Below are 22,754 nucleotides of genomic sequence, written 5' to 3' on the forward strand. Positions count from 1 at the left end.
TTTTTAATTTAACACTTATTTTTCTTAAAACGGCATTGTTGGTTAATGGCTTGTAAGTAAGCATTTCACTGTTAGGTCTACACCTGTTATATTCAGCGCATGTGACAAATACAAATTGATTTGATTTCAAACCACAATTTACCTACCTATAGGCTGTTATAGCCTACATATTTATTTAATTTGTCATTCTATTGTTTTCATTGAATTATAGTGGTAATTAAATACAATTTATTTAGAATTTATCAATTTGAGAATACCAGCTCCATGTTTTTAATATTTTTTTAATTTAACGAGAAAAGCCAGTTAAGACTAATTCTTATTTACAATGACCGCCAAACCCGGGCCGCCCTATGGGACTCCCAATCACAGCAAGATGTGATGCGGTCTGGATTCGAACCAGGTACTGCAGCCTTTTGCACTGAGATGCAGTGTCTTAAAGACCACTGCGCAACTCGGGAGCCCAGTGTATTATGAAATGTAAAAAAAATTAGGGAGCGCTACTCCCCTGAGCCACTGCAGGACATCATTGGCCTTTTATCAATTAGATATTGCTCGCCTCCTTTTGAAAAAGGTCAAAGGTAATCGAGGAGGGTCGGCGACGAGAGTGAACCAAGGGACCAGGGTTCCGGTCGAGGAACACTGTTTTGACTGCTCCTACAGTTTTGAATTCAAAACTCTTCCACGGCAGGTTACACATGCGTGTCCTCGATGAAAGGTGCCTGTCGAGGTGGGGAGGACACTCTTCCGTTTGAACGAAATGTCACATACTTCAACCACTGGACCTCTTATCTGTTTCTGGCCTCACCCACAATGAGCACTACTCTGACCTCTCTTGGAGATGAAAAGGAATGCTTGTATAGCCAATATTTTGTTTCGTCTCCGAACGTAAGAGTGATCTACTAGAACGACAACGTTATCTCTGGCCAATCAAGTAGCATATATTAATGATTGGTACCATGATTCGTCCTATGAAATGTCAACCTAGACTCTCATCGAATAAGACAACGTGCTAGGCAATACACGCCTACTGCCGTCTCGTTTTGATTATTTTTGTAGTGGCTGCGTGTATGTTGTCATTATTTTATCAACCGTGTAGACGTCGGTTCATATTGACCTATTGCTGTATAATTGTGATGTAAAAAAACGATTTCATGTGGATTATGTTTTTGTTCAATGTAGGATTTATTAATCCGTGTGATCCTGACAATAGCTAACTGGTGGCTACACAGCGGATATAACGTTAACTAAACGAGCCATGTAAGCTAGCTGGGAGTGGGAGCCAGGGATGTGCGTCTGTTGAAGTGCAGTGCTTGCTAGCAACTCGTATTTCCACCAGGATTCAAAAGAAGTCTACTAATACGGAGCTGGCAACATCACTCAAGTTAACTAGGTAGCGTTACCTAACTATAATAGCCATTTTAGATGGCAAACTAAACCAAAGATAGTGGATAAGTGATAATTAAATCAGGTATTTTACTATTGAAAAACAATGGTCAGTTCCGGTCTACTTAACAGGGCGTATAGACTAATGCAACAGCAGCGGGGTCTGGTCTACTTAGTTTATTGACTTTAATTGAACCAGAAAAAAACAGCGAGTGGGGTGTCTCGCTTCCTCTTCCTTCTTTGACTAAATTATAAACCAATGACTGGGCCTCGGTACACTAGCTCTGCCTGGAAAGGAGCACTAATTAGCTAGTTTATTCTGAATTAATGTCTAAAATAAGTGGTCAGCTAGCAAGTCCTATCAAGTGTGTGAGCCATATCAGGTTCAGCCCTGTTGAAGCAACATAGCTAGCTAAATTCAACTTGATTTGAGAGAGAACCTCAGTCATTGAATGTATAAATATCCATGGTGGCAATGAAATACTGTGTTGTGTGTACAATACATTTTAGTCATCTGGCAATAAAGCATGAAGCCTTTGAGTCTACAATTTGTCAGTCTTTGCAGCAGGCAGCCAAGTCTATGATGTCAGAGGGAGAGGGGAAGCAGGCATTTAACCCTGTCCAGGAGAGGAAACCAGAGTCTATGGTCTCTGCCTCCACCGAGCAGAGTGTGTCCCCTCCAGTATCAACTGTGACACACCCCCCTGCCACAACGCCAACAGAGGATGAGGAAGAGGAGAGTGAAGATGAGTCTGAGATTCTGGAGGAGAGCCCTGCGGACGCTGGCAGAAACGGAGAGAGGAGGTATGCAATGAACACAAGCTGGAGACAGGAAAATTGCTTACTGCCCCAAAAATATTTTACTTGTTGTTTTACATATCTAAGTATTTTGAATTCGATGGAGATTATTTGTTTAATTCAACACTTTCTTTCTCGTTTTAGGTGACCAGCATAATGTCCCTGGAATTGACTAAGCCTACTTGGCCATGGACACCGAGGAGGGCGTGGAGGTGGTGTGGAATGAGGTCATGTTCTCAGAGCGGAAGAACTTCAAACTGCAGGAGGTGGGTTGTGTTCTCAGCCAGGGCTGAGCTGCAACAGAACCTTATGATGTCATTAGTTAGACACCTTGACCCCTCACAATGGACACATTGACAGCTCACAATGGAAAGGATGCTGTTTGGGATTACATAATGATTGATCGTCACAGTTTAACAGCTCACAATGGAAATTATGCTCTTTGTGATGTCATAATGATCGGTCCTCACAGTTTGACAGCTCACAATGGTAGGGCATTATGTGATGTATAATTGCAGGCCATTATGATAGTTTGCTATGTAAAAACTGACACACTGGCATTTTCCAGCCCTTCTCAAACTGACACACTGGCATTTTCCAGCCCTTCTCAACTTGCGCTAAGTTGAGAAGGGTGGCAATATTTGAGGCTTGTCCTTAAACACATGCGCAGAAGTGACTCATGCAGAGCTAATGGGATGTTTGGGCCTCCCTGTGGCTCAGTTGGTAGAGCTTGGTGTTCGTAACGCCAGCATGGTGTGTGCAACGCCAGGGTTGTGGGTTCGATTCCCACGGGGGGCCAGTACAAAATGCATGAAATGAAATGCATGTATTCACTACTGTAAGTCATTCTGGATAAGAGCGTCTGCTAAATGACTAAAATGTAAATGTAAATGTTAAGACTCACAAAAAGGTCTTAACGGTAACGCAGTTGATAATGGTAAGGATTTTGAGTGCAGAAACACACCTATCCAGCCATGACTAATAGTTCCCGTTGAATGAGAGATGTGCCTGTGAATCTTGTATTTAGATTCATAAAAAAAGATTGTGCCCCTGATTACCAGAGACCCATTCCGCCAAACTATTAAATTATCCTATAATGCCATAACAGCAGATTTATGGGAGAATTTGCCTCGCACCTAGGCAATGATACATTTAACGAATGTGAATGTTATGCGTAAACACAATTAAGCCTACGTATGTACACGGTGCCATGGAACGAGATAATCAATTTATAATACCGTGCTTCTGACTAGGGCTGTTACGGTGACTGTATTACCGCCACACCGTCTGCCACAAGTCATGACTGCATTCAAATTCCATGTGACTGTTGAGTCATGTAATTAGGCTAGTTCAAGCTCTGATGCTGCTGATGGTCATTGGTAGCCTACCAAACTTTCTAACCGCCTGGTACTCACCACTCCATTGTCCCTCTGATCACTTTGACATCTATGCAAATGTTTGAAAATCTAATCACACTTAATGAGAGCCCATGAGCTCATGTCGCGCAACATTTCTATAGGCTATGCAATTGCGTGAGAGAGCCTCTATTAAAAAGAGGAGGATCCCATCAACTTTTTATAGACTAGGCCTACTATATTTATTAACTTTCCTAATATTAAGCACATTGCTTCTCTTTATAAAAGGAGTATAGGCTACCTGGCTGGCATGAAAATGAACCATGGGAATAGCGTCCTCTATTCGCTATTTAATTTTTTAAATTTAACCTTTATCCCGAGTGGCACAGTGGTCTAAGACACTGCATCTCAGTGCAAGAGGTGTCACTGCAGTACCTGGTTCGAATCTAGGCTGCTTCACACCTGGCCGTGATTGGGAGTCCCATAGGGCGGCGCACAATTGGCCTAGTGATGTCTGGGGTAGGCCATCATTGTAAATAAGAAGTGACTTGCTTGGTTAAATAAAAAAATAGTAGATTCACATAGGCTAGTGCTTTTGCTGTTCGTTAGGCCTACTCATCTTGTTGGCTGACAAAAAGTAAATGTGGATAGTTCTTCCAACATCTTCAGTATGTGGCTCGGAATTTGATAAGGACACGCGCAGTTGCGTCCCCGACGTGTCTGTCTTCACTTGTAGCCTGTGAGGACCCGATCACATGATGGGCATTGGCTAATAAGAATTAAGATCTGAGAGAGCTATGTGAGTAGGGTTGCACATTTTGGGGAATATTCAGAGGTGGAGATTTTCTGTGGGAATTAACAGGAATATATGGGAATTAATGGAAATATATGCAAATTAATATTAATACTATTTAAATATAGATGTTTTTTTGCATTGACTATATTTACCAAGTCATATGGAGACAGAAACATAAACCTTTTACCTTATCATAAGTAGACATAATTGCAAATGATTCAATACTTTCAATAGAAATAAAAACAATTTAGTTACAAATTGAATTTTAATTATTTGAGTTGACTCTTCACATGGGATGATTTCACTGAACAACAAAAAGGGAATATTGAATGATCCCCAATGATCCATCGCATCTCCCATCTCCCAAATCTGTAAAATCATAGTCTAGAAACTAAAGCTTTGGTTGTCTTCCTCTCAAGCTTCCATGTCTTCTCCCTGGACCTCCTCAATATCCACCTCTTGAACATCAGACTGAGGCCTCATCTTCACTGTCACTTTTCAACCTTATTGAGGATGGCTCGTTGTCAGGCTCAAAAGGCCTACAATTTGCCCGGATTGGTCAGCCCTTTTGTGTGTGTGTGTGTGTGTGTGTGTGTGTGTGTGTGTTCCCAAACAAGGACCAGTTGCGCTCTGAGGTGGCTGATGTTGGTGGGATTTGGAGGATGATGGCGGCAACAGGGGAAAGAGCCTCAGATTCACAAAGTCCCTTCTACCAGGTGGCTGATGAGATATGGTGGCACGACTGCCATATTGTATCTCCATCCCAAAGCCCTTTGTGGCGGATGAATCAGAATGTATCCCTTTGGACTCTGGCGTTGGAAGCCTGACTTCTTCCCTCAGCTGGGGCTCAGTCACTTAGGGCCCAGAGAGGGGAGAGGTCAGGCTTGTCTTTCACATATCCCTGGTGCTATGCAGAATATCGGAAAGGGAAGAGGACAGGGTGGAACATTGTCTTCATATGTGAATATATCTGTTAAACCATGTGAAGGGATGGCGTGATTAATGGGGAACCAATTACTTGTCTCCACAATGTCTGACACACCCCTGGACCTAATGTTCTGACACACCCCTGGACCTATAGCACTCTTGCCAATGCTTACATTTACCATGGAGCCAAGGTGTTGAAACCCTTTTCTGTGGACTGTGTCGTTCATAAGGGCACACTACAGAAAACAACTACCAGACAGGAAACTAAATGTTGCGTTTCTTAATGGACAACAGGTGGTGGTTTCGGTCTTCCTCTGTTTAGTGCCAAATGAAAAAGACCTTGTTCTTGGCTGTGTTTCACCCTGTGTGACTGTCTCTAAGCACTGAGCAGTCTGTTTGGAGCTTGTGCCAGTGTGCTGGCTCAGACCGTGTAGTCTGCCTTCTGTTCTTCGCGTTAACGTGCTGTGTCGACATCTGTTGAACACAGGCTGAGCTTTGAGTAGGATGAGATCTCTTTAGTTAGAATAGTTTTTTACTCTCCTTTTTAAAAAGCGAGAGAGCATGACTGGCAGAAATGCTGAGCTAACATGTGCTTAGCAATTGTCGAGGACAAAGCTGGATCAAAAAGCAGAGACAAAGCATGACTTGCAGAGATGCTGAACTAACCTTTGGCTTTGCAAGGGCAAGGCCTCATCACATTCTGAGTAGTTGCAGACCTGCCAACCTGCACACATTTTGCCTTGTACTCGCAACGTTGGGGTCAAAGTACACTGGTATGAAGAACTAACATAACATAGACTTATAGTTGGCATATTGTGGTTATTGACTCAATTGTCTGAAGTTGGAGCTGAGCCAATCAGAGGACTTGGGCAAGGAGAAAAAAATATTTAGCTCTCCTCCTCGGCCAGCACCCCATTTGCGTAGTACTATCAACGATGGTGGATAAATTAAGACAATTCACTCAGGCCCTTTACCATTGGGGAAAAAAAGTCAGTTCCTGTCTACTGAAGGGGGTGGCTCTCCCATAAATACCAGTGTGAAACCAGCTGGGTCGGGTCTACTTAGTATTTTCCTGGTTCTTTTTGGTTCAATTTAAGTCAATGAACTAAGTGGGGTGTCTCGCATCCTCTTCCATCTATGGCACTATTTTCTGGATTGCAGCTCTCTACTTCATCCGTTTGATACCACTGATGTTTAAGGAAAAAAGGGAGGGAAAATGTTTACCAAATACATTTTCCAAAATTCTATGTGTTTGTCTAGCACATTACCACTATTTTGTAGTTGGCTCCTAATCGAGAACAAATCAAATGTATTTATAAAGCCCTTCTTACTTCAGCTGATATCTCAGTGCTGCACAGAAACCCAGCCTAAAACCCCAAACAGCAAGCAATGCAGGTGTAGAAGCACGGTGGCTAGGAAAAACTCCCTAGAAAGGCCAAAACCTAGAGAGGAACCAGGATATGAGGGGTGGCCAGTCCTCTTCTGGCTGTGCCGGGTGGAGATGTTCAAATGTTCATAAATGACCAGCATGGTCAAATAATAATAATCACAGTAGTTGTCGAGGGTGCAGCAGGTCAGCACAGGAGTAAATGTCAGTTGGCTTTTCATAGCCGAGAACACTTTCCCGCATATGCCTTCATCTCCTCAACGGTAGTAGGTGCGAGCACATTGAAGAGCAAGGAAACGTGCAGTGACATGCTGACCACACCGCTCACGTTGCAAAATAAATGCACCTTACAGTTAGTTGCCAACCACCATATAAAGTCTGAAGCAGGTGAGATTACTAGAAACTAACTAGGTGGACTAAGTGTCGGAGTAGAGGATCTTGTGCATTTCAGGTAAAATAACCCAATGTTTATATCCCAGGACAAATTAGCTAGCAACAGCATGCTAGCTAAATGGCAGTGAGTGTTGAGCATTTCGACCTGTCCCCAAATGAATATAGTTGGTTCGGAGTTTGTTTTGGTATTTCAACATGCGTGTCCTGATCGCTTCTGGTGTGGATGGACAAAATCAACTAGACCATGCCCGGTCTAGTCAGCATGTTACGGTAATTCAGTGCGCACCGCTGTGTGGATGGAAACAGACATGGCAGGAAGAGCTGTTCTGCTAATACCGTCCTTCACAGAAATGTATGTTAGACTGTTAAAGATTAGTAGGACTATGTCAATTGATCAGTTCTTGATCTGTCTTCTTGGTATAGCTGTATCTCAACAGTAGCTCAAATAGGCCTAGTTCAGTTTCATATTCCAAATAGCCTACTAGACTACTACATTGCATCCAGTAATTGATTTATTCTGAATTTTCTCCCTAAACAAAATTTTAAGAAGCCAGTTACATTTTCACAAGACTATCCACATAGACACCTATTAATTAGAATAATCATTACCCCTAGATTTAACCCCTGTGCGGCCTGACATCCAGCGAAAAATCCTATCGCCATTAGCATAACAAAATGTAATAATTTTTTTTTCAAATTATATCGTTTTATAGATACACCTCTCCTGAATCGAACCACGTTGTCCGATTTCAAAAAGGCTTTACAGCAAAAGCAAAACATTAGATTATGTTAGAGGAGTATATCGTAAAAGTAGCCACATAGCCATTTTCCGACCAACCACATGCATCACAAATAATCAAAAAACAGCTAAATGCAGCACTAACCTTTTACAAACTTCATCAGATGACACACCTAGGACATCATGTTACACAATGCATGCATTCTTTTGTTTGATAAAGTTCATATTTATATATAAAAACAGCATTTTACATCGGCACGTAACGTTGACTAACTATTTTCCCTCAAATGCATCCGGTGAAACAGTGCTACAATTTACTAAATTACTATTCGAAAACATTTTTAAAATGTAATATTGTCATTCTAAGATTTATAGATGAATATCTCTTGAAAGCACCTGTAATGCCAGATTTAAAAATAACTACTGGGTAATCACACTTTGCGATAAAAGGGGATGCGATAAATTACCTAGTAAATATAGGTCTGCGCCATCTTGGAACAATCGCATATCACATCTAGTCTTGTATACTATTGTCAATAATCCCTTACCTTTGGTTGTCTTCATCAGAAAGCACCAGGTCCACAACAAATGTATTTTCGTTCGAAAAAATTACTCCTTTATGTTCCAAGAGCTTGTTCTTGTTAGCGCGTCTGAAGGCTGATCCAAATGCTCCGTTGGCCGCGGGACAGCTATTTCAAGAAAATGCATTTTTTTCCATTTAGGTTCTTTCAAACATGTCAAACGTTGTATAACATAAATCTTCAGGGCCTTTTTCAACAAGAGAGCCAATAAGATTCGAGGGGGACGATTGCATTGTGTTTCAAAACGTTTCGAAAGGGGAGGGAAGCCAGGGCCGCCGGCGTCATAATGGTGATGGCCCTCCTCATGTGACCAATTTCAACAGCGTCTCATTCATTCAGTTTAAACAGTAGGAGACTCAAACGACTTTGTAAAGACTGGGGACATCTAGTGGAAGCAATAGGAAGTGCTCAATGAACCATTGCTGACTGTGTGAATTACAGGCAAAGATGTGAAGTTGAGTCCACAATTCAGAATTCCACATCCTGTTACGATCGGTCTCGGGGTTTTGACTGCCATATGAGTTCTGTTATACTCACAGACACCATTCAAACAGTTTTAGAAACTTTAGGGTGTTTTCTATCCACAAGTATTAATTATATGCATATCCTAGCTTCTGAGTTTGAATAGGAGGCCGTTTAAAATGGGCACAAATTTTTTTCAAAAATCGCTGTAGCGCCCCCTATCCTAGGGGAACGCCAAGAGGCCAGGGGGCAGGATCTTATCCCGGTATTGGGATTCATTGTCATGTGACCATGGCGGGGAATTCAAAACTGCAAGAGTAATCATTTCAAATAATCAAATAATCAACTATTTTCCTCCATTTGAAAGATATATCTCCTAAATCTAACCACGCTGTCCGATTTTCAGAGGCTTTACGGAGAATGCATAAAGTTAGGTTATGTGAGGAGAGTACATTGACAATAGCTGCGTGTAATGTTTAGCCAATTCAAAGAAGGGCATCAACAGACAGAAAACTAGCTAGAATTATGCACTTACCTTTGACAATCTGCATCAGATGACACTCATAGGACATTATGTTAGACAATACATGCATTTTTAGTTCCATCAAGTTCATATTTATATCCAAAAACAGCATTTACAGTCGCGGTGAAATTCAGATTTTTTTTCGGCTCGAATGCTCCCAGTGAATCCAGCATTACAAATCACGGAATTACTATTCGAAAACATTGGTAAATTATAATATTGTCATTCAAAGAATAATATATTATCATCTCGTAATTGCTACCGAATGGCCAGATCTCAAAATAACTTTACTGGGAAATCACATTTTGCTATAAACTGGGTACTATGCTAACAACATAAGCTAAGCTATAAGCTAAGCTAAGCTAAACCGTTAGCATTAGCATCATCTAATATCGATAATAACATTCTAAATATCCCCTTACCTTTGATTATCTCCATCAGAAGGCGCTGCCAGCGATCCCAGGTCCAGAACAAATGTGGTTTCTTTTGACAAAGTTCATAATTTATGTCCAAATAGTTAGCGTTCAGTAGGCTCCCACAAAATGAGGTGGGCAGTGTAAAGTCACGCCGAAAAGCTAAAAAAAACCTAGTAAATAATCTATTTATGTTTGTTCAAACATGTCAAACGTTGTTTAGCATTAATCTTTTGGTCCATTTTTAACGTGAAACATCAGTAAACATCAGTAATATTTTCACACAACCTATCAAGTGTCTAGAATAAACTATTATGACAAAGACACTCTTCTCAGATTCATGCGCAGGCGCAAAAAATGAACTGATGACGTGTCAACTTGTAAGCTTTCTAATTCGGTCTGTATTCATCACAGATGCTTCCAACAACTTTCTAAAGATCGTTGACATCTAGTGGAAGCAGTAGGAGTTGCGAACTGAATCCTTTCTCACTGTGGTATCTGTAAAACAATGACACTAAATAGTACAGTCACAAAATTCTCATTTTTTTTAATCTATTTTTCACAGGTTTTTGCCTGCAATATGAGTTTTGTTATACTTACAGACACCATTCAAACTGTTTTAGAAAATTCAGAGTGTTTTCTATCCGAATGTGTTAATAATATGCATATCCTAGCTTCTGAGTTGGTGTAGGAGGCAGTTAAAAATGGGCACATATTTTTTTCAAAATTCTCAATACTGCCCCCGTGGCCCGTAGAGGTTAACTAGGGAAAATGTGTCACTTCTCTTGCAAACAGAGTCAGGGTATATGCAGCAGTTTGGGCCGCCTGGCTCGTTGCGAACTGTGAAGACTATTTCTTCCTAACAAAGACAGCTGACTTCACCAAACGGGGGATGATTTAACAAAAGCGCATTTGCGAAAAAAGCACAATCGTTGCACGACTATACCTAACCATAAACATCAATGCATTTTCTTAAAATCAATACACAGAAATATATATTTTTAAACCTGCATATTTAGCTAAAAGAAATCCAGGTTAGCAGGCAATATTAACCAGGTGAAATTGTCACTTCTCTTCCGTTCATTGCACGCAGAGTCAGGGTATATGCAACAGTTTGGGCCTCCTGGCTCGTTGCGAACTAATTTGCCAGAATTTTACGTAATTATGACATAACATTGAAGGTTGTGCAATGTAACAGGAACATTTAGACTTATGGAAGCCACCCGTTAGGTAAAATACGGAACGGTTCCGTATTTCACTGAAAGAATAAACGTGAGTTTCCGGATTCAACCATATTAATGACCTAAGGCTCATGTTTCTGTGTGTTATTATGTCTATGATTTGATAGAGCAGTCTGACTGAGCGATGGTAGGCAGCAGCAGGCGCTGTTTATGACTTCAAGCCTATCAACTCCCAAGATTAGACTGGTGTAACCGATGTGAAATGGCTAGCTAGTTAGCCGGGTGCGCGCTAATTGCGTTTCAAACGTCACTCGCTCTGAGACTTGGAGTAGTTGTTTCCCTTGCTCTACATGGGTAACGCTGCTTCGAGGGTGGCTGTTGTCGATGTGTACCTGGTTCGAGCCCAGGTAGGAGCGAGGAGAGGGACGGAAGCTATACTGTTACACTGGCAATACTAAAGTGCCTATAAGAACATCCAATAGTCAAAGGTATATGAAATACAAATTGTATAGAGAGAAATAGTCCTATAATTCCTATAATAACTACAACCTAAAACTTCTTACCTGGGAATATTGAAGACTCATGTTAAAAGGAACCACCAGCTTTCATATGTTCTCATGTTCTGAGCAAGGAACTTAAACGTTAGCTTTCTTACATGGCACATAATGCACTTCTACTTTCTTCTAACACTTCGTTTTTGCATTATTTAAACCAAATTGCACGTTTCATAATTTTTTTGAGGCTAAATTGATTTTATTAATGTATTATATTAAGTTAAAATAAGTGTTCATTCAGTATTGTTGTAATTGTCATTATTACAAATAATACATTTTAAAAAATGTCCGATTAATCGGTATCGGCGTTTTTTGGGCCTCCAATAATCGGAATCGGTACCAGCGTTGAAAAATCATAATCGGTCAACCTCTACCCTGAACCTTTTAGCTATACCGCCTGTACTTAGATTTACCATTGCGTTAGGTTTGTTCAATTAGAGCCCTCTAGGTTTCAGGAAATAGCTGTCACAGGTTTATTTTTATCTTCCCACTACCCAACCTTAGGCCTACATCAGCACCACCTTGTCAGAAATTCCTAGGAAGAGCCCTGATTTCTATATTTGGGTGATTCTGCAACTACGGGCACTTCCATGTCCTCGGGTCAATTTTGGGGATTTTATAAAAAATAAAACAAATACTTGTATGTTAAGTTCATACTGGAATCACCCCATACTTTTTTAAACAACTCTCTATCAAGTATTTTAGCTACTTTTCAGATGCATTTTATTCCTCAATTTCACTATTTTGCCCTTGTCCCTGACCCAGACTTTTAAGCTTCTATGTTTTTCTATGAGGACATTAATTACACATTATATCATGTTATGTACTACAGAAAGAGTCAATTAAATAAAATCTGTATCAATATTTATTGTGAGTATGCCTTTATATTGTTTTTTTACAGAAAATATACCTGTCCTTTGGGAGTGTTGTCATTTCCACCACTGAGGACAAATTTCTCCATTAACCTCTCTGGCGCATGTGGGACGAACTCGTCCCACCTACGTAACAGCCACTGAAATCCAGTGGCGCGATTTTTGAATCGTTAGAAATACTATTACTTCAATTTCTCAAACATATGACTATTTTACAGCTATTTAAAGACAAGAATCTCGTTAATCTAACCCCACTGTCCGATTTCAAAAAGGCTTTACAACGAAAGCAAAACATTAGATTATGTCAGCAGAGTGCCCAGCCAGAAATAATCAGACACCCATTTTTCAAGCTAGCATATCATGTCACATAAACCCAAACCACAGCTAAATGCAGCACTAACCTTTTATGATCTTCATCAGATGACACACCTAGGACATTGTGTTATACAATACATGCATGTCTGTTCAATCAAGTTCATATTTATATCAAAAAACAGCTTTTTACATTAGCATGTGACGTTCAGAAAAAGCATAACCCCCGCAAACTTCCGGGGAATTTACTAACAGTTTGCTAAATTACTCACGATAAACGTTCACAAAAAGCATAACAATTATTTTAAGAATTATAGATACATTACTGCTCTATGCACTCTATGTCCGATTTTAAAATAGCTTTTCGGATGAAGCACATTTTGCAATAATCTAAGTACATAGCCCGGCATCACAGGGCTAGCTATTTAGACACACACCCAGGTCAGCCTCCACCAAAATCACATTTCCTATAAGAAAAATGTTCTTACCTTGCTTGTTCTTCGTCAGAATACACTGCCAGGACTTCTACTTCAATAACAAATGTTGGTTTGGTCCCAAATAATCCATCGTTATATCCAAACAGCGACGTTTTGTTCGTGAGTTCTAGACACTATCAGAATGCTTCATCACGGTGTCGCGCATGGCGCATTGGCGTGACAAAAAATGTCTAAATATTCCATTACCGTACTTCGAAGCATGTCAACCGCTGTTTAAAACCAATTTTTATGCCATTTACCTCGTAGAAAAGTGATAATATTCCGACCGGAATATGCATTGAGCCTAAACAGCCGAATAAAATTTCTCCTCAGGAGCGAATCGTGCATGCGCCTCATTCAAAGGTCCTCTGAGCTGCCACTTGCCAAAGCCGATAATGTGTTTCAGCCTGAGGCTGCCTCGTCAACCTTCAGGTATTTCGCGGGTTCTGAGAGCCTATCGGAGCCCTGGGAATTGTCACGTTACAGCTAAGATCCTTACTTTTCAATAAACAGATGCAAGACGCACGACTCCTTGTCAGACAGGGTACTTCCTGCTTGAAACCTTGTCAGGTTTTTGCCTGCCATAGGAGTTCTGTTATACTCACAGACACCATTCAAACAGTTTTAGAAAATTCAGTGTTTTCTATCCAAACCTGAACAATAATATGCATATTCTAGCTTCTGAGTTGGTGTAGGAGGCAGTTAAAAATGGGCACATATTTTTTCCAAAATTCTCAATACTGCCCCCTATCCCAAAAGGTTTTAATAAAGTTTTTTCAAGAGAATGTCAATTTAGTTACAATGGAAACATATTGTGACACTGAAGCACATGTCTGCAGTGGACAGTTGTTCCAGATGTGATGTCCAGAAGTTTACGAAAAATTGAGGTAAATATTGCTTGTGTAGAGAATATTTTAATTGTCAGTCATTTCCAAACAGGCTATAATTTCTTTAATTTGTGGTAGAACTTTTGAATTTTTAATGTAAACGATATGCTAGCTGTAATACTAATCAAAGCATGCTAAGCTGTCTGTCAATTTTCTCCAGAAACTGTAGAAATGTCATTTCCATCACAAACTTAAGTGTGGTGGAAATGACACAAATCCATTCTTATTCGTTTTTACTTTACTTTTTTTTTCTTTTTACTTTAGGCTTATTTAGTCATGTTTTAAATTAATTGAATCTAGAAAATGCTCCAAGGTGTGCACAAGTTGAAAACTAAGTAGTATTTGTCTTTATTTTTAGAAGATGCCGCATAAAACAGCACAGAGGTCACAGACATATAGAAACAAAAAAAGAAATGATCCTATACAATACCAGGAACATCTGCAAAAAGACAGGGAGAGATACTGGAAGAAAAAAGAGAAGAAAGAAGTGAAATCTATCTCTGAGCTTACAAAACGAGAACAAAGAAACAAGAGATGGCAATGGAAATGTAACCAACGGAATAGAAGACAGACTTTAAAGAGAACAGTTACAATGGAGACCTACCTATCAGGCAACACGCCACCTCAGTCACCAGATGACTTGCAGCCAGAACATGAGGCTAACATACCTGCCCCTAACTTACCTGCCACCTGATGCACACCCTGATACCCCTTCCTCATCATCTGCAACAGGAATGAGAAGTCGAATACTTGCTGGAAGGAAAAAGGTTGGAAGAGGTCGCTCAAAAGCATACAGAGATCTTAGTATGACAAATGTCAAACTTGATAATGCTTTACGGAAAGCCGAGAAATACAAAAAAAGGTATGATCGACTGATGAACAAAATGAAGAGACAAGATTCCACAAAGACAAAACAGCAAATGAAGGGAACTCCGAGAACTTTAGGATTTTGTTTCAAAATGCCATCATTGCAGAGTTAAAACAAAAGTATAAAAAAAAAATGTGTAGTGCCAAAGACAAACAAGTGGCTTCAAAAATGCTCAGAGGCAACATCCTGAGAAAGTATGGCCTGGTCAAAGCCGCAAACAGAGAATTTGGATTTTCAGCAAAAGCAATGAGGGCAAATGAAAACAGGCCATCAAGTCTTCAATGCTCCAGGAAAAATCTGTGTAACAGAATTAGCACTGCCACAGAAGAGAAAATCACTATATTCTATGAACATGACAACAGCAGAGCAACAACAGGGAAAAAGGACACACTAACGAGGAACAAGAAGAAAAAGCAGAAGCGCTTCTTGAATAGCACAATTCAGAACCTTTATCAGAAGTTTAAGAGGGAATATTCTAATTTCCTACTATGAATTCTGCAAAAGACATCGTTTTTGGGTTGTTAAGCCAACAGTCCAGGATAGGGACACATGTCTCTGCAAAACCCACGCCAACCTCCAGTTCATGGCGGACAAACTACAGTATCACAAAGTGATCAGCTGCAGCAACATTGAGAACATTTTTGAGTCTTTGTGCTGTGAGAACTTGAAGAGTGCATGTATAGAGAGTGCTCCCTTTGCCAAGCAAAAGAGCTTAAAACATCTGACTTTGATGCTGGTGAGCAGACATGGTGGTTTGAGTGGAAAAACAAAGCTGAGGAGAGAGAGAAGAAAAATAAAGTTCACTGTACATTTGATAGTAAAAGAAAAGGTATGCTCACTGCAGATTCTATTGGAGGACTTCTCCAAAGGATTGAAAGAGAAGTTGGGGAAACACGTGTTCAACATTCGACACCAATACTCCAAACTGAGAGAATTAAGAGATTCTGGGGAAAGAGGAGGTCATTGTGCATATTGACTTTGCAGAGAACTACCTGTGTAAATATACCAGTGAAATCCAGGCAGTTCACGTTGGTGATTCTCACAAGCAGGTGACCCTCCACACATGTGTTGGATATACCACAAATGATATAGTTTCACTTTGCTCACTGAGCTCTTCTATGCGGCATGACCCCTCTGCTATCTGGGCCCATCTCTCAAAAACACTGGCCTACTTCCTTGAGCTCTGCCCATCGGCTACTGCTGTAACTGCTGTAATCTCACAAAAAGGTTGGGTGGAAATATCAAATTTTTCATGATAAATAAATGTTTTTAGCTGTCACCAAGGCAAGTTTATACATTCAGGCATCGTGTTGAATTATTAATATTAGGAAAACCTTAAAGATCACTTTAATATTCAATACAAGTTCATGTACAAATGTATAAGAAATCCGTTATAAATCAATTGTATGATATTTCATTTTCAACTAAAATGGATGTTTAATGACGTGATGGAAATGACATTTGTCTATGGCTGTCTGGGGAAAAATGACAAAAATATATACATTCCTGAATAGTACGATCGCAGCCATTATCAGATATAGTTTCTAGACAAATCAAAGACAAGTACAATACTGGTAAAATGGTGTTTGAATAAGTTTTAATTACTTAAAGTTTGCACGGTCAAAGTGCCCGACGTTGCATTATCACCCACTTATTCATAGTCAATTACCAAGCACTCATTAGTGTCTTAGGCTATCGTTCCTACTGAGACAGTCTTCTGTCAACATTATTAGGCATACATTTTTTTTTACTATTGCCTGTGATTTGAGCAGTGTGGGTGTCGCACGTGTGCTGTCATGGGGTCTGCGGGGATGGGGTGCTGCCGCCGTGCTGAAGTGGTACTCATAAAAAATTGGTCAAGGTTGGCAGGTCTGTAGTTGGAGCTTTGTGTTGTAGTGCTTTCCAACATAATATGTGAAAGAACATTCTTGGCATTCCTTAGAAAGTCAGGATTTTCATCAGTTGTCAGACACCTAGGCCCTAGTTATTAAACATCTCCTGAGCACCAGGTGATCACAAATATGGCCACAATCAAGTAAATCTAGACCTGGTTAGCCAAAAACGTAACTAAAACCCATTGGAAAAGAAACACTGAAGCAGATTACATTAACCTAGGCTAAGGGCTTTAGTTTGTAATAATGAGCTTAATTGGGGTTAATTGTTAAACTGCATCTGGTAATACCTCTCGATTACAAGAGGGAGAATGTCCAAATGTACAATGGTTGAACTCATTTACACACGTTATTAGTTGATGGTTGAGGTATGATTGATTGTAAAAAATAAAATAGAAATACCGTATTTGCATTCTCACTCATGTCTGTCCATCAGGAGAAAGTCAAAGCGGTGTTTGACAACTTGATCCAGTTGGAGCACTTGAACATTGTCAAGTTTCACAAGTACTAGGCTGACGTGAAGGAAAATAGGGCCAGGCTAAGAGATCTTCTCAATGCAGTAACATAACTACATATTAATAATAAGAAATAAACTGAATGTATTATTCAGGAAATTAATTATTTTTGTATTTTTTACCTTCGCAGGTCATTTTCATCACAGAATACATGTCTTCGGGAAGCCTGAAGCAGTTTCTGAAAAAGACCACAAAAAAACACAAGACGATGAACGAAAAAGTACGGGATGGATTGCTAGTCTGTTTTAGTATTGATATTAAAGGAGCAATCAGCGGTGCTACATACATTTTTAGACTAAAATTAATGATAAATACCCATTGATTCTTTAAGAATATAACGTATAAATGCCTAATGATCTTAGTTCAACTGTCATACCCCATCAGAACCCCAAATATAAGCTTGTTTTACAACAGCCCCATCCCTCAGCTGTTTACCGAAACAGTGGCAGGATGTACGCTTTGTTTGAACTGCAGATTGCCCCTTTTCAAGAACTGATAAAAAAAATGAAATTTACAATACAACCAGGACAGGCTGAAACTAGACCCACCCAAGTGAAGCTATAAGCAGAATGTCTGTCATCTGTATGTACTGCCTTGGTTTCCCATGGTTCAGTTAAAAAAATACCCCTTTTCTGTTGGCTGTAGAGGGAGGAGGGGATTAATTGCAGCCTAATCTGGTCATTTAGAGCAGGGTTTCCCCAAACACGGTCCTGGGGCCTACCTAGGTGCACCTTCTGTTTTCCCTAGAACTGCACAGCTGAGTCAAATAAATCCAAGCTTGATGATGAGTTGGATATTGGAATCAGCTGTGTAGTGCTAGGAGGGGCCCCAACCCAGGAGGGGCCCCAAGACCGGATTTGGGAAATGGTGATTTAGAGAATTAACACAGAACAGCATGCATACGATAATCACATTTCAAGTAGGTTTGAAAGTCAGACATTGTAGTCCGAAGCTTTATTAATCTCTGTGCTCTCTGTTGTCCTTCACTTTTGTCAGGCCTGGAAGCGCTGGTGTACACAGATACTGTCTGCTCTCAGGTCAATCACATGCACATATCCAGCAGGTTACTTTTATTGGATTTCTCTTTCCAGACTGAGGCCCCTGGAGTCAGTTCTGTGCTCTAAAAACTCACACACACTTCTCTTGAAGTGTCCGGTAACCTTTCTCTCCTACCCAGTTACCTGTACTCCTGTGACCCTCCCATCATCCATGGCAACCTGACCTGTGACACAATCTTCATCCAGCACAATGGCCTCATCAAGATTGGCTCAGGTGGGCCTCCGATCCATCAATCACACTAAATGTCAACCTTCTCAGAAAAGGGACTTTCTTGTATCTTCAAAACCAAGACCATGGTCTGTAGGGAGGAAACATTTAGAAACCGGGGGAAGTATTGGCTGAACACAGATTTGTCATTATCTGTTACAAAACGTTTTGTGACGATGGGCCCTACTGAATAGATCCCAGGCCTGTCCCACGCTGAAAGTTCCCCATTCCCTTTGGGCTAATTTGTCACTTGTCTATTTATGCTTGCAAAGCTACCAGTAAATTACTATAATTTGAGTAATAAACAGGTAATTTATAGCAGTCTATTGCAATTTTGGTAATTTATACTTGAACTTTTTAAAAAAGTTTTCGTATAGTATATATTTTTATATTGGTGTCCATGAGTTTCTAGTGGATAGACCATATGGATCAAGACAAAATAGCCTAATTAATGAAAAAAGCATCTAATCAACAATGGCTCTGCAACTCTTCCAACTATTTGCTTTTTTTTAACAACTGCTACCAGTTTTGTGCCAAAGCATTTACAACAAAGACATATTGACATAGTAATAGGGCTGGCACATTTACGTATAACCGTGGAACTGACGGTTATGGATGGAGACATCATGAAAATAAAATAACCGTCATAACTGTAAAAAAAAACTAAGACGGGACGGCCAGGCATTTGTGTGGTTGAGTCCGTTTCTGCGGTAACGTGTACTCTTAACAACGTGATGAAAATGTTGCTCCTTGCTTAAACAAGCAAACTGTTGTAACGAACAAACACTCATAAAGGCACAAGAAAGATGCAGCAGCACACCGAAATATAATCTTTGGCAGCACATGTAGTCAGAAGCAGAGGAGAAAATGTTTTGTCTATTTGAACGGTTATTACAGAGACCGTGGTCATTTGGCTGGCCAATTAATGTCATCCAAAAGTCCATGACGGTCACAGCCCTACATAGTAAAATAAATAAATGTGTAAAAACAATATAAATTATTTTTCATGCAGAACCCCTAAATTGATTTATATTTAGGGTAATGTTTTACAGCTTTGACATTCTATTTCATATATTTAAATCCTCTTATTTGATTATTTTATATATTTTACACTTGATAATGCCACAGAGAGCCAGGGATAATGAGACACCTGTGATAATCTGAAGTACCCCAAAAAAAGCCACTAGAAACGTTTCCAGTAATATACCCTCCCTTTGCAAACCCTATGTCTATTACGGTGGCCCCAGACACTATCAACAACCACGTCAAAACCTGTCGGGAGGAGCAGAAGAGCCTGCACTTCTTTGCTCCCGAGTATGGAGGTAGGTAACCTTTTTGACCTTTTGAGAAACCATGTAATGGAGTTGTTTTTTTGTCTGTAGAAATGTCACTAACATTGATTGACATGGGTATTTTTCTTCTCACAGCTATTGCGGATGTCACCACTGCCGTGGATATTTATTCCTTTGGAATGTGCGTCTTAGAGGTGAGTGAGGACCGTTTGAGGTTGACTAAATGATCATGTTCTGTAGTGGAAGTGGATGACTGTGGTCTTGCTCCATGGCAACTTGATGAAGTTTAGAGCCCAATACTGTTTTTTCTGGTCCTGTTTCTGATCTTCTATTCCCCACACATCCTCAGATGGCTGTCCTGGCGATACAGAGTAACAGTGAGTCATCGTACGTGTCCCAAGAAGCCATCAACAGTGCCATTCAGTCCTTGGAGGACCCGCTGCAGAGGGTGAATCAGGGTCCTGGCCTAGCAGTACACATCCAACTGTTTTGTTTGTCTTGGTGATTCCTTAGACACTACATTATACACACTGCAACAAAGAGATGAGTTGCATGGAAATACAGAATTGTCCGGGGTTGTCCTGAAGGGCATAAACCAATCCCAGTCCAGCCTGAACATAACTATAGTCTATATCCCTCTAACTCAACTCTGGACCTCGAAACCAGTTCCACTGCATGTTTTCATTGTTCCCCGCTAATCAGGGACCGATTTAGATCTGGGACATCAGGTGTGTGCAATTAATTTAGGTAGAACAGAGAACCAGCAGGCTCTGGACCTCGTGGGATAAGAGTTTATTTTTATTTTTATTTAACTAGGTAAGTCAGTTAAGAACAAATTCTTATTTACAATGACGGCCTACCCCGGCCAAACCCTAACCCAGATGACGCTGGGTCAGTTGTGCGCCGCCCTATGTGACTCCCAATCACGGCCGGTTGTGATACAGCCTGGAATCGAACAAGGGTCTGTAGTGATGCACTGTGATGCTGTGCCTTAGACCGCAGCGCCACTCAGGAGTAACCCTGGTCTATATAGTGCATATTGTATCTTAAAGGGATAGTTCACTCAAATCCAACTCCCTCGAATGTTACTTGAACATTCTAACTCTGAAAACATTTTGACAAACTTAGACTTAGGAGAGAACTATCCCTTTAAGAAAACTATAGTCCATAGTTTGACTCGACTACCGTTCAGAACAAAACACCAATTCATTTGTTTTGTGTAAACTGCTTCTCTTAACAGCTGTATGTCTTTTTGCTTGTGGCATTAAATTGTATTTGTCACATACGCCGAATATAACAGGTAGTGAAATGCTTACTTACAAGCCCTTAACCAACAATGCATTAAGAAGTTAAGAAAAAAAAATAGGTAATCGCAAATAAAAAGTAACAAATAATTAAACAGCAGCAGTTAAATAACAAGTGAGGCTACATGGGGTACCGGTACAGAGTCAATGTGCGGGAGAACCGGTTAGTTGAGGTAATGGAGATAATATGTACATGTAGGTAGAGTTAAAGTGACTATGCACTGATTATAACCAGAGAATAGCAGCAGTGTAGAAGACTGGGTCTGGGTGGCCCTTTCATTAGCTGTTCAGGAGTCTTATGGCTTGGGGGTAGAAGCTGTTAAGAAACCTTTTGGACCTCGATGTGGCGCTCCGGTACTGCTTGCCGTGCGGTAGCAGAGAGAACAGTCTATGACAAGGGTGGCTGGAGTCTTTGACAATTTTTAGGGCCTTCCTCTGACACCGCCTGTTACAGGATGGCAGGAAGCTTGGCCCCAGTGATGTACTTGGCCGTACACACTACCCTCTGTGGTGCCTTGCGGTCGGAGGCCGAGCAGATGCCATACCAGGCAGTGATGCAACTAGTCAGGATGCTGTTGATGGTGCAGCTGTAAAACCTTTTCAGGATCTGAGGACCCATGCCAAATCTTTTCAGTCTCCTGAGTGGGGATAGGCTTTGTCATGCCCTCTTCACGACTGTCTTAGTGTGTTTGGACCATTCTAGTTTGTTGGTGATGTGGACACCAAGGAACTTGAAGCTCTCAACCTGTTCCACTAAAGCCCTGTCGATGAGAATGGGGGCGTGCTCGGTCCTCCTTTTCCTGTAGTCCACAATCATCTCCTTTCTCTTGATCACGTTGAGGAAGAGGTTGTCCTGGCACCACACAACCAGGTCTCTGATCTCCCTAGAGGTGATCAGGCCTACCACTGTTGTCATAAGCAAACTTGATGATGGTGTTGGAGTCATGCCTGGCCATGCAGTCATGAGTGAACAGGGAGTACAGGAGGGGACTGAGCACGCACCCCTGAGGGGCTCCTGTGTTGAGGATCAAATCAAATTTATTTATATAGCCCTTCGTATATCAGCTGAAATCTCAAAGTGCTGTACAGAAACCCAGCCTAAAACCCCAAACAGCAAGCAATGCATGTGAAAGAAGCACGGTGGCTAGGAAAAATTCCCTAGGAAAAACTCCCTAGAAAGGCCAAAAACCTAGGAAGAAACCTAGAGAGGAACCAGGCTATGAGGGGTGGCCAGTCCTCTTCTGGCTGTGCCGGGTGGATATTATAACAGAACATGGTCAAGATGTTAAAATGTTCATAAATGACCAGCATGGTCAAATAATAATAATCATAGTAGTTGTCGAGGGTGCAACAAGCACGTCCGGTGAACAGGTCAGGGTTCCGTAGCCGCAGGCAGAACAGTTGAAACTGGAGCAGCAGCATGGCCAGGTGGACTGGGGACAGCAAGGAGTCATCATGCCAGGTAGTCCCGAGGCATGGTCCTAGGGCTCAGGTCCTCCGAGAGAAAGAAAGAGAGAATTAGAGAGAGCATATTTAAATTCACACAGGACACCGGATAAGACAAGAGAATACTCCAGA

General features: G+C 40.8%; 1 protein-coding gene and 1 non-coding gene across 2 annotated transcripts in view; both read left to right on the forward strand.

The window, feature by feature from the left end:
* Positions 1 to 1,040: 1,040 nt before the first annotated feature.
* LOC115195799 (nuclear receptor-binding protein-like) overlaps positions 1,041 to 22,754 on the forward strand; it is a 38,032-nt gene continuing 16,318 nt past the window's right edge. The window contains exons 1-9 of the mRNA XM_029756058.1: positions 1,041 to 1,390; positions 1,940 to 2,187; positions 2,326 to 2,447; positions 17,445 to 17,534; positions 18,311 to 18,351; positions 18,492 to 18,586; positions 19,828 to 19,902; positions 20,008 to 20,066; positions 20,222 to 20,320. Of these exons, the coding sequence (XP_029611918.1) occupies positions 2,370 to 2,447; positions 17,445 to 17,534; positions 18,311 to 18,351; positions 18,492 to 18,586; positions 19,828 to 19,902; positions 20,008 to 20,066; positions 20,222 to 20,320 (537 nt within the window). The 5' untranslated portion in view covers positions 1,041 to 1,390; positions 1,940 to 2,187; positions 2,326 to 2,369. The remainder of the gene's footprint in view (positions 1,391 to 1,939; positions 2,188 to 2,325; positions 2,448 to 17,444; positions 17,535 to 18,310; positions 18,352 to 18,491; positions 18,587 to 19,827; positions 19,903 to 20,007; positions 20,067 to 20,221; positions 20,321 to 22,754) is intronic.
* On the forward strand, positions 2,885 to 2,979 carry trnat-cgu (transfer RNA threonine (anticodon CGU)). Its single transcript has 2 exons — positions 2,885 to 2,923; positions 2,944 to 2,979. It is a non-coding gene; the product is annotated as a tRNA-Thr (tRNA).

The sequence above is a fragment of the Salmo trutta genome, chromosome 1 (genome assembly GCF_901001165.1).
Source record: "Salmo trutta chromosome 1, fSalTru1.1, whole genome shotgun sequence".
Classification (NCBI taxonomy): domain Eukaryota; kingdom Metazoa; phylum Chordata; class Actinopteri; order Salmoniformes; family Salmonidae; genus Salmo; species Salmo trutta.